The 13,226-nt window shown below is 42.8% G+C and overlaps 1 protein-coding gene across 1 annotated transcript in view; it reads right to left on the reverse strand.

Moving 5' to 3' along the window:
- Positions 1-1,211: 1,211 nt before the first annotated feature.
- ST8SIA1 (ST8 alpha-N-acetyl-neuraminide alpha-2,8-sialyltransferase 1) overlaps positions 1,212-13,226 on the reverse strand; it is a 161,573-nt gene continuing 149,558 nt past the window's right edge. The window contains exon 5 of the mRNA XM_073318098.1: positions 1,212-2,633. Within this exon, the coding sequence (XP_073174199.1) occupies positions 2,147-2,633 (487 nt within the window). The 3' untranslated portion in view covers positions 1,212-2,146. The remainder of the gene's footprint in view (positions 2,634-13,226) is intronic.

Raw genomic sequence — 13,226 nt, forward strand, 5'->3', positions numbered from 1 at the left:
CCCTGCTCAGATTATTTCCCCAAAGCCTGGGAGAACAGAATTCCAAACTGGTTACGTTCGTACAGACAACAATTTCTCAAGAAATACTTCACAGTCCTGACATGTACAATAAAACACCAGTCATCTATTCTGGTCCCAAAAAAAGCTTAGTAAAACTTGCTACAACTTACAGTAAGGAAATTATTTGATTCTCTGAAATCCTTCTTTGCTGAATACCCTTGCATAAATAAAATGAACAGGTCCATCATGAAAGAATTACCAGGTTATGCAGCATTTTGTCACATTTGTTCATTTTACCTTCTTAATATAGACAAAGATAAAGCAAATGATAGAACCCAGTCAAATTTGAGCATACAAAATTTCTAAAACACTATGTAATACAAATAATCTCCCACCTTCTTTTAAGACTGAAATGCAAACTTTAATAATGATGCCCCTTTCATGTTCTGGAATATTAATCTTTAAAATGATTTTATTCTGAAATGTGCAGTTAAAAAAATCAGAAGTATGAAGATTTCTCTGTTTCTGTCCTACACAGACATTTGAGGGATTTTTAAAATTATTATTTCCATATTGCAGGCAGCTGACACTAAAAATAAAATCATCATCAAAGCATGATAGAACATACCAAAAAAAGAGCATTGCCTGTTTGGAATGAATATGCATAGCACAGGAAATACCTTTGGCAATCCAATGTCTGTTCTTGTTTTTTGCCGTTTTGACAGTTTGTAGCTACTAGTGATGGAGTAGAGAGCAACAAGGATGCAAATCTGAATTTAAAAGGCTAATCTCGCAGCAGAAATTGCAACAAAGATGACGTACCAATATTTTATTTTTGTCACAGTCCTAAAAATAAGAGTACTAATTTACACTGCATTAGAAAGTTTCCAGGACCATGGGCTGGCTGAGAAATAAATAAAATTAAAACAGTCTGTGAAGCGATGAAAAGGCTAGAGCAGCCTAAGTGAAATGTACACACTTACATAACTCACTGATTTCAAGGAGAGTGACTGTGTTATGTAAGCACCTGACAGGGTCATTTACTTTTTGCTCACTATGTAGTTTTTAAAGAGTGCTCCCAAGGGCGGTTTTATTTTTCAAACAATATCTTGGACCAGAGATGATCTGGGGAGAAAAATAAAAAATAAGACTTTACGGTCAGCATTGCAATACAAACAGGACGGGATCTAATCGCACAAACAGAACACCGCTTCAAGGAAAAAGGATTTTCATTGTTTTAACAAATTTTAAAAGACACCTGTACTCACTGTGTACCGTCTGTGCTACAAGTAAATTAAGAACCTGGGCCTGCATTCCTTTGTGGACCTCAAACTCCCATTGAGATCAATGAGCATTTGACGTAAGAAGGAATACAGAATTAGACTCAAAGAATGTACAGTAAATTGGTCAGGAGCAGCCCTTATTACAAAACGTACTATTCTACAACAATAGGCCAAAACCAAGCTACTTGAATTGTTTTTAGCTTCGACATTTCCCAAAGAATTTGTCAGTGTTTCATTAAAATTTATTACCATTTTCCAACCACCTCTAGTCCACAATGCTACATTAACATGGTTGTAAACTGAAGTGTTCTGGACTACCACTGCTAAACACTGTGGTTAGGTAGGGGTTTTCCCAATATACAGGGACTGCTCTATTACAAAAACTGGGCACTGTTTCACCAGAGTCTAAGCACCCTCAGCTCCGTCCCTTGAAGTCACGGAGAGCTGGTGGCTTGAAGGAAGGTAGTAAGAAAGGAAAGAAAGAAAGGGGGTTGTGCTAATCTGGAGTTAAATGGATTTTCAACAGCCAGTAGTATTTAGCACAGTCAGCCTCCATCCAACGCTTAATGCCCCTTTTATATTGATCTTTTAAAATGAGAACCAATCAAGATCAGGGATGCTGCTTCCAACAGTAATTTCATAATTATGCAGAGTGAATTCCATGAAAGCTACTTATTTCTCTGTTCCTTAACACTGTGTGTAAGGACTTGTCTCTTGTTTGGCCTTCATGTTATCAATGGAACAAGTAGCGTCTTTAAGGTCTCTGCAAATCCATAAATATTTTCCCCTTCTCTTTTAATTTTCTTTTTGGAGAATATGGAAATTAAAACGAAGAGGATCCCCCATGCCCTTCCTTATGGTCCTTAAGCAGAGGACTGGAGTAAAGGGGCCTCACATTGTTCTAGCTGCATTCTCAATACACCATTTTTATGAAGAAACCAGAGCTGTAGAAACTCTTCTGGCATGGCATGGAACCCAGAATCAGGCAACACATTGTCATAGTAATGATGGCTGATAAACCTTCCATGCAGGTCCACTGAAAAAGGCCAGAAGCCATAGATGGTTACTTCTTCGCACAGACCTAGGGCTGCGCTGACAAGGAAGAGACCCGTTGAAAGCCGCTTGGCATGGATTCCTTTGCTCTTCCAAAACTTGCCAATGTCACGGAGGAAGTTGGGATTGGCAAAGAGCACCGTCTGGTTGGCACCAAAGTCCTCCAGGGTGTAGTAAACCCGTAGGGATGGCTCTGTCCCCGTCTTCATAGAGAAGGCTGGCATATAGACGTAGCTATGGTTATAGACTTTAACACTATCCACAAAGGTTTTTCTAGACCAAAGCAGATTCTGGAATCTGTGAAAACAAAACAAAGGCATGGGGGTTACATATATTTTCCTGTTCATTTCAGAATCCAGCTCAAAACTAACCTCCCTGTATTTTCAACTATGCATGGATTTTCTCTAGCCAACCATGTGGACTGTTTCTGCCATCGTGTCTACCCATTCCCTATGCTTGTTAACACTGGTCTCCTCTGTCCCTTTCTCCAATGCCATCTGGACCTGTCTTTCTGCATCTTTCCCCTCCAACTCTTCACTTCTTTTCAAATCTCATGTGAAAATGTACCTTTTCTCTCCTTCTTGTGCCTCTGAATTTCTCTGTCCCTCTGCTATTATTGTTTTAGGTCCAGGAGAAAGAATGGGCTTGCAGTTGAGGCACTGGACTGTGACTCAGGAGAGCAGAGTTTGGTTCTTAGCTCTGCTAAAGACTAGACTTCCTGTGTGACTCTGGACAAATCACTGAGGGTGTGTCTACACTGCAGTAAAGAACCTGTGGCACCGAGTCTCAAAGCCCAGGCAAATTGACTCAGGCTCACAGGGATTGGGTTGCAGGGCTAAAAATTGCAATGTCAGTGTTCAGGCTCAGGCTATAGTCTGGGCTCTGAGATCCTCCCCCCTTTTGGGGTTTCAGAGCCAGGCTCCAGCTTGAGCCCAAACAGTGACACCTCAATTTTTAGTCTCCGTAACCTGAGGCCCATGAGCCCGAGTCAGCTGACCCGGGCCAGCCATGGCCATGTTGTAGTGTAGATGTACTCCCAACCTCTGTACCTTAATTCCTCCTCTGTAACATAGGATACTTCTGTACCTCCAGGGCTTGGTAATGAAAAATCCATTATTGTTTGGGAGACACTCAGGTACTACAGTAATGAGAGACATAAGTCAGGTATAGGTATAACTGAAATATGAAAAGCATTTTGGGATAGGGTTTATACAAAATAAATGAAAATTAAGCAAGTATATTGTAGCAATGGGTTGTACCTGTTTAGAGAAAAATTAGATCCAGTCAAATTTTTTTTTTTACCCTGTGAAAACTGACAAATTTTATTGAAATTTTTAGCAGAAAGTTTTAACATTTCACTGAAAATGTTTTGGTTTTTCAGCTGAATTGCCAACAACTGAAGAGTTTTCAGTCTTCTAAGGGCAGCAGGGAGTGAGGATTTTTCAGGAAAACAAATATTTTCCTTTTTATCCAAAGCCCAATTTTCTGTCTGAAAACTTTTGGACAGAGAATTTTTTTTTTACCAGCCCTAGTAAAAATCCTTGTTGTTCTGGCTCCTTAATAGTGATTAAAATTAAATTAAAAGGATCTAATTCAGATTCTACAGCAACAGCAGTAAGAAATATTTATATAACCAAAATGCATATATAAAGCCACAATCCATCATTTGTTTCTGTTATATCTTTATGATTGCTTAAATATGGTGTTAGAGGTTGACACTGCTGCTAATTCTGTTTCCGGAACTACAAGGACTCTTAAGACCTAGCACTTGGCAAAAACAAGTTGCATGGAAGCCAATGTGTTGTTTAGGATAAATGGCACCACAGACCAAACAGACTGAGCTAAACTCAGAATTAATATACAAGATGGAGCAATGTTGTTAAGTGGGTTTACAGGTAGTTTATATTTCTAGATTACAAGTTAAGGAGCCAGAAAAATGTACAAGTTAAAGTAAAAAGACTCCTGTTGGCAACTACTAAGATGGTTTAAAATGGTGTAGATTTTTTTTTCTGCTAAACGGCTCCTCTGACCTCTTGACATGTAAATTACATCAGGTTAGACTTTTAAACAACTGACAAACACTTATTGATGAGTAAGGTTCATATTACTTTTGACTTCCACCCATGGTATCTAGTCCAAGGTAGTATTCTTTGATGAAAAGTAACCTCTCTATACTGAGGAATTAAATATTTCCAGAGATGCAAGATGAAGTGACTCTGGCAGGAAATTCTAGGTTAGTTTCGGATACACGCTTCCACTCACCATGGCGCACAGTGGCAAAGTACCATTGTTTGACACTGAAATGCCCTATTGAGGCATCCTGACAGGTCAGAGACTTTTCATGGATGATATTCAGGACCCAGTGGACAAACCTATTTAATTACCGGAGTCATTTGCTTGGTGTGGGAGTCTGGACTGCACTGCTAGGGTTTGCATATGTCTTGTCTTCTGCATGAATTCTGATTGCCTCAGGACAGAGTAACTTTTTTTCTGCACAGACGTCAGAGAAAGCATCCCTAATATTAGCTCCTTTCCTAATAGTTGAGTTATTTTCTCTCACACACACAAGCACCCTATGTACATAAACGTTATTGCTGATATTTTCTCAGAGACAGAATTTATATTGTCTTCTCTCTACCACTTATAGCACCCTACCCCTCTCAAACACTGAGCAGTCTTAAAAGTGTTACATTATATAGGAATGACATATAAGGTCCAATTTAATACTGGCATTGTATAAGAGTCCAAACAGCAGAAAAACTAGGATTTCTGGTTACTCTTCCCCACTCTGCCACTGATATACTGCAAATCATAATCTTTGTGCCTGAAAGATGGGTGTAAAAACATCTTCACAGGGGTCTTAAGAGATCTAATTTTGTGTAAACAGTTTTGAAATGAGAGGCACTACATGAGCATACAAAAATAAAAATAAAAACCTCATTGGTCTGAGTATGAAACTAGCTGACCTGAAGCAGTTGATTAACAGCTCCTATCAGATAGGGCTACCTAAACATGATAGATCATCCATGGGCAGCAACACTGTGAGTGTACTTGAGCCTAATTCTAAAAGGAAATCACTTTCTTTTGAGCATTTACCGCCTAGTTGTTTGTCTAGCAATGGGGTTAAGCACAACCAAAATAGACAAATAGGACAATAAATTCATTGCATAGTATATTGCATTTGGCAGCCTCTGATAAAGCTTATTGCATTTGGCAGACACTGATAAAGCATGTGAAGGTCAGCCATGACTGCAGTGTACTGGCAGAGGAGTGCAAAGGGGAGTTGCATTTCCCTTTATACGCTGATGCACACAATAATGATTTGTAGAAGCCAGTACTCCAGTGCTATTCGTTCTTTGTTTTCACAAGTAAAGTGCAAGCCTCCCTGAATGAGGGGTTCACCCGCTGCCCATGTGGAAAAGCAAGAATCCTGGCCAGTTCTGGAACATTTAGGCTGATACATTTTGAGGCAAAATAATAATAATAATAATTCCCCTCACAAGCACAAGCTAATGTTGGTAGCTGTGCAAACCCCAATATCCCAGTGCGAGCTTTGGGAGGCATTGCATACTGTCCACCCAGGATGCAGGGGGAACACCACCTCCTCTACAACCTCAAAGGGGCAGAGTGTGTGCTTCCCTCCTCCACTGACCAGCTCTGCTACCCATTGCAGAGGGAGGGGTAGGGACATGTCTTCTCCCTGCTCCTTTCAGGGATTCTAGCAGCACCACTGCTGCTAATTTAGTGCAGGCATTGAGCTCAGGTGAGCACAAGAATGCATTTGTGTCCAGCCCCTGAACACCTATGAGGAACTGGCCACACATTCTGGCCCTCTCATCAAAACTGTACCAGATACAATAGGGGCAAAAAGGTTGGCAAATGCAGACTGAGACCCCTGATGCTGGTATAAACAAATGGCTGCATTGTTTACCTCTGCAACACTTTGATCTCACAAAGCAGGACCAGCTAAGGATTAGCTTATTTCCCAACCAGCTCTGCAGCTCCTCCCCTCACACAGCCACCCACTGTTGTTACTTTCTCCCCAAATGGTAGCTCTAACTTCAGCCACAAAAAGGTAAAACATCCTATCAGAAGCTGGAGATACAGCTGCACCAGTGGTAGGGGTGAGCTTCCACACACCCCCTCCCCCAAGTATGATTCAGCACTGAACAAGAGCAACCGCTTCTGGGGTCAGCAGATTTTTCAATCTCCATACAAATTCAATTCTTGACTCCTTTGCTGGAATTTCTATATGGATGGAACCCCTGCAGAAAATATTGCTGATTATGGAGGCAATTCTTATACTATGTGGACATCTGTCTACTAGGAACTGAAGTGACCGCAACTACCTCATTTCACACAGACCATTTAACAGCCATCAGATGGTAGTGACTCCGGACCTAATGCCGCTTTCCTTGCAAATGCAATATCCCCATGTACTGAGCTCTGTGTTTGCAGGAAATGTGAAACTGGGTTCTTTCAATCCCTGTCAACCTGAGCTAGATTTAAAATGATGAACTAAAGGTGACAGGTTCATTACCAATGCCTTCAACCAGCTAACCACCATCCTACCAGCAGTCCTGCTCAATCAATCAGAGTCACAAAGGTCAGAAATGGAAAAGACTAATTAGATCATTCAGTCCAACTCTCTGCCAGTATAGGAGATTATTGCACGCAGCCCATTTCCCACCATTCATCCCACTTTGGTTTTGATTAACGAATAACTAAGCACATAGAGCCATGCTTTGACCTTTTGCAGTGTGCACATGTACACACAACTGTATACTTACATACACATAAAGAGGGCCTAACATTTATGTACAGTAGTAGCCAGATTCTGCAGGGTAGTGAGCATCTCCTGAGGACAATGAGAGTTAAGAGGCTTAGCAGCTTGCAAAAACAAGCCCTAATACCTGGACTATATTGAGTGGAAGCAGGAAGACTGCTTTCACCAGAATTCTATCATCTCTTAATAGGTTTGAGACAGTTCACTTGCGGGATGTGTTAGCTCTTGGTTGTGACCGTGAACAAGATCGCTTCTTCAGTGAAAGATCTCCAGTCGGCAACACATGGCAAGTGTCAACTCAAAGGGACAGACTCTGAGTTGGTGCACATCACTATAGAGTCACTGAAGACACAGGAGTTATGGTGATGTGCACCGGCTGTCGGGCACCCTAAGTATTGTGCTCTCTGACTATTGATGTCAATGCATCTAGGGGGAGCAGCAGAGAATGACATATCCATATGAGATCACAACTTTGTACTGACCGGACCCCCGGGACTCCCACCCGCTATCCAACAACTCCCTGACTGCCCCAACCCCTATCCACACCCCTGTTCCTGGACAGGTTCTCTGGGACTCCCACGCCTATCCAACTGCCCCTGTTCCCTGACTGCCTCCTGGGAACCCCTGCCCCTTATCCAACCCTCTGCCCCTGGCCCCCTTACCATGCCGCTCAGAGCAGCATGTCTGGCAGCCGCGCCGCCTGGCCAGAGCGCGCAGCCCCACTGCCCAGAGCGCTGCAGGAGAAGGGTGACAACGGGGGAGGGGCGGGGGGCTAGCCACCCCACCTGAGAGCTTGGGGCTGGGCAGGACGGTCCCGCGGGCCGGATGTGGCCCGCTGGCTGTAGTTTGCCCACCTCTGTCCTAACCCCTTGCCAATGATTAGTGGCCTTTACAGACTGCAGTCTGCCCCAGTGAGTGGAGGCTAGGTGATAACTGGCAGTAGCTAATGAGGCAAGGGGGGTTTAGAGGGTTGGGGGTTCCCCTGGGAGGGGAGACCCAGAGTGTGGGGGTATTCCAGGGGCAGAACCCTGAGGTAAAGGGCACCGGGGTGTGGGAGGGACATGGGGGGGCCTGAGGCAGGTGAGGAACTGGCCTGTAGAGCGTGCTCCGTATGCTGGAAAAGAGCTAATTCCCAGATGATCAGCAGGAGGTGCCGTGCCAGTGAGTCTCACTTCGCTACACAGATATTTTAAGAAAATGACATTACGTCATGGGGTGGGGAGGGGTATCTCCCGGAATAGCTTCAGTCAGAGTTGGCAACCCTAGTGGGAGCTCCAGAAAGCATTGGTTGCAAAGTGGCTTTAAGCCACCTTTATGCTTCTCTGATCCTGAGCTAACTGGCTTGAAGTCTTCTCTGAATGACACCATTAGGATAGCTAGGGATCACTGATACACAGGATAGCCACTGCCATGCTCACTGACTCACCTCGCCACCCTGAGCTATGCCCCCCTATACTGGCTGCTGGGAGAGATTGCGGGGCAGGAGCAATTCTGCTAGCATTATGCTTCTTAAGCATCATCCAATGGTAGTTATGTTGGCTGCACAGCCTGTCACAGCAGAGCAGGACAAATAGCACAAAGGTAGCTGAGTATCAGGACAGTAGACTTGACTGTTAGCATTTCATTCTACAGGAACAGTCCAAAATACATCTTAAAATAGTGATGCACTTGGGGTTCTTGCAGTACCTTACTGAAGTTCCCTTTTGTTTTACATACAAGGATGTGGTATGGGCAGTGGCGCATTAGCCACTGGGCCAGCAGGGCCCGTGCTGAGGGCCCCAGCCAATTGGGGGACCCTGGAAAAATGGGCACCCCAGCACCTTGACCTATTCCGCCCACCCAGTGCTCCTGCTGGGGAGCGGGGCCAGAGCACAGGGGCTTGCAAGGAGCAGCGGGCAGAGCAGAGCAAGCCCCTGTGCCCTGACTCTGCTCCCCGGCAGGAGCGCAGAGCAGGCAGAGCAGGGCAAGCCCTCCCGCCCCACTCCCATGTCCCCTGCAGGAGCGCCGGGGGAGGGGGGAGGAGAAGAGAGCGACTGCAAGCAGAAGGGGTGAGGAGGGGCCCCCACTTGCTCTGGACCAGGGCCCCACAAAACCCTAATCTGCCTCTGGGTGTGAGAGGGGAACAGAGGCATTTTTACATGATTAAACTCTGTCTCGAAGCCAGCTTTGTCTTGCTCGACTGCTGCCAGGCCAACACGCTGCAGTTACACTCAGTGGCTGCTTTGTATTGTCAGAGCAGTGCAAAGAACCCCGAGCATTCTGATCAATCCGTCCCTTAACTTGCAACACTAACACAGTGGGGATTGTTAGTTAGAAAATGCAGGACCTTTCTTCACCCTCCCCCCCAACTGACAAAGAAAGTCCTAGAAACTTAATATTTTTAAAACGTTAAAGCATTTTTCATAATGCAAAATCAAGTCAGAAAATGTTATAGTTACAATTCAGGGCTAGTGTAAATCAGCCTGACTTCTCTGGAGCTACACCGATTTATATACGCTGAGGATCTGGCCCTCAGTCTATAATTATAAGAGCCAAGTTATTTTAGGGATATTCATAAGTATCTAAAATTGTAGAACACACTCTACTACATTATATTATCTGAGAAGCAATTTGTGGACATGTACTAAAAGCCTGTACCATAACGCATGCACACAAAGGAGTGTTCATTCAATGTTAACATTTACAATTCCTGAATGCTGGGTGTTTAACTAGACAGAAGAAATGTGAATTGGCAATGACAGAACTGAAGGCATGAAGTGAGGAAAAATATAGGGGCCATCACAAGGAAGCTCCAACAGGAAGAAAGCATTTCTTTTCACCAGCTACATCCACTTCCATCTGCTGTTTAATGAAAGAAACTAGGATTGTAGATTCAAAGGCATAAACAATTTGCATCAGGTAGTATTAGTTTGCTTAATGACTCCCAATTCAAAAATCTAGTGAGTCAGGAAAAATGGTCTATTCAATGCGTGCCAGATGTTCCACTGGGTTATTTCTCATGCCTTTCTCTGCAGTTTTAGGTGCTAACGTACAAAGTAAGCAAAGTACTAAGCAAAGCAGGTATCCAAAAATTGCAGCTGCAGTACACCACCAGAACCAATCAGGAGATCAGCAATTTCTTCTTAAAGGTGACCTGCAAGCTGTTTACACAAAATTCCTTCACCTGCAACATATGCCCTGAAGCTCCCCAACAGCCAGGAGAACAGAACATTTATGTCATTATTGGTTTAAAACTATTTTCTCTTTATATCTCATAATGTTCAAACCTCAGCCCAACCCTTGACTCCCACCCCGCTGCAACACGCATCTTAGATGTGTGCTAAACTCAATGGTTTCAGCAGGCAGGGGTTTGTGCAAACCTTGTGTTTGGTTTTGACCTGCACCACATCATGCCACTTAATTTCAAGCTTCAAAGCCAAAGGCAGGCAAAACTGTCTTCACTACTACCACGTTTCATATGGTATCCATATGAAACCATGAATGAGCCCATAATTGCTTTGAAATCACAGGGAACTTGGGCTGAGCTTTGCACAGTATTGGGTAAGACACAGAGTTTTGCAGAGTATAATCTGTTAGGTAGCACAGCAATGGTGTCACATCAGCAATAGGTTTCTGCTGCGAGAACAATCCCCTTATGGTCTGGTGAAAGTGCTCAGGTAAAGAGTTTTGAAATTCTAAAAAAACAGGGATTTTTTAAAACTTTAATTATTGCACATGCTTTGAAGTATGAAATTCTAACAGGCTACATTATGCCATTGTCTTACTCAGCCAAGTAAGACCCCTCTGCGTTCCCATGCTGAGCCTGCCAGGGATCTTAGGTCCAAGGCTGATACACAGCCCTGCCCCTGCTCTCCAGATCCTCCTCCCCGCAAGCAACTGGGCAGGAAATGAGCAGGGAGGGGTGAGGAGTAGACAGAGCACTGACTCTGCCAATGCTGCTCTCTGGACAGTAACAAGGAGGGAGAGTAAGCTGTTCCCTTTGAAGGGCTGCAGTAACTTATTTCACTCGGGAGCAAGAGAGGAATTCTGACTCTGAGTAAAAATTAATCCCAGCACTCTTGAGGCAGAGAAATTACTTGACACCCCTAGAGGCCTAATCTAACCCAATATGGTATGGTCCTTCCATATAGATGACTTTCTGTCAGTCATTCATACCTTTCCAAAGCACTGAAGTTTTTCAGGTTTGGTCTCAGCCTGAACTTTAGTTCCCCTCCTCCCTTGGGTAAATCTGCACAAAATCCATAGTAGCCACTTTTCATTTACAATACTGAGAAAGACAAAAATACCTTCTTCCACAACCAAATTTTGAAACCTCTAAACTGAATAGTCCTCAGCAAGGAGTGGATGCTTTTCTACATTTGAAAAATACTGATGCTAAAATACCAAAGCAAACCGGAAATTTGCATTTGCACAGTAGACAGTTTTAAGTCTCTGCTACGCCTTCTAAATATGGGGCAAATTTTTCAAAACTGAGAACACACTGAGTAACTTCAGTGCATAAGAGTAGTTTAAATCATACAACAAGGGGATGGGTCAATTCCACATTTTCCTTTACACTAATCCAGCTCCTTCATTGGCATAAGAACCATAAGCACGTGTATTGCTATTTATTCATTAGGTGACAGATGACTGGTTGCTACTACTAGTGAGGTAAATGCTAACAAAGAGATGATGTAAAAATTAATAGGATCCTTCTAGCGTACTTTCCGCTCATATTCTCTTTGTGACCAACTGGACATAATTTGATTATTCAAGAAAACAAAACAGTGTTTAATCAATTTCTCCACCCACCTACTCTGCCTGTAGAGCATTACCATTGTTAATTTATTTACTACTGGCAGCATTCCGTGAGTGGGCTTAATTTCCACTTGTTATTTCTTACTGAAGGAATTCTTCCATGAGAACTACCTACACTCTCCTCCATTAAACTGCACTATGCAAAATAACACTGATTTTTTTCAGCTCATTCTGTTTTTTCTTAGTGCAGATTTGTTCAGCACCAGTGGAACGATGGCATTTGCCAGGTTTCAGTTTTCTTCTGCAACAAAAAAAGCTATTATGAATAAAGACTGGTCAGAGTACCAGCAAATCAGCTTAGCTATTTAATCTTATCCAAGGGTATGCATATATCTTTGGTCTGGAAATCTCAGTGATCTCAAGATTTCCAGCAACTGTGCTTTCAGCCAAGCCAGAAATAGGAGAATAGTCTTTTCTGAGGTATTTTGGTGGTACTTCTCCACATTCTAATCTAATTCTATTTAGGTTCTTATTTCTGAGGTGTCTGAGCACAATCCAGACCCTGATGAAACCAAACCTTTCACAGACCTGGCTGAGCTCTGTGCAAAAAAGTTCATGTGAGTTGTTATGTTATTCAAACCAATACACTCATAACTAAATGCTTTGGCTTTCCATATAGCCTGTGTAACCTATAGTAGTCACCTGATAAAAGTCAATATTTGTTACCTGTTACCATAGAGTGATATTTGAGATGCCACAGTTTTTTCTCTTATATTTAAAAAAGAAAATTATAGTACTGTCACTGTTCGCTCACCTTAACTTTTTAATCATAATCACATTCTGTTTATTTTATGAATGGCTGCATCTAAGTTTATAATGGTACCATGATACCAGTTCTGTTATCATATAATACTGAGACTGGGTATCAACTTGTCCATAAAACAAAACTGCTAAGCCACAGAGACTCCCTAACTAGCACTGTGGTACCAGAGGACAATATTATCGTAATGTTATTTATGATAAGGAGGATGCTGGCCCTCTCTCTGTTTGGAGAATTTTTATTTTTTGAATAAAATTTTGTCTTTGTGTATGTTTGTTATTGGTTGCTGACTTTTCTGCCTTTTTAAGGTCCATTTGAATTTAAAATGCAAAATCCCAGGCCAGTCACACTTACAAAATATTTCCTCCACAGAGGTAAAGGACCAACCTCTTCATCTTTAATAGTACTTCATTCAAACTGCTGTTCCAATCCATGGCACTGCAACACTTGCTACCAAACCGTCACTCCAGAAGTAATAGCAAGGAGGCATTCAGATATATATGAATCGATAGGGATCAGGGTCATGCTGATCAGCCGCCATGGACAC

This window comes from Lepidochelys kempii, chromosome 1 (genome assembly GCF_965140265.1).
Source record: "Lepidochelys kempii isolate rLepKem1 chromosome 1, rLepKem1.hap2, whole genome shotgun sequence".
NCBI lineage: Eukaryota > Metazoa > Chordata > Testudines > Cheloniidae > Lepidochelys > Lepidochelys kempii.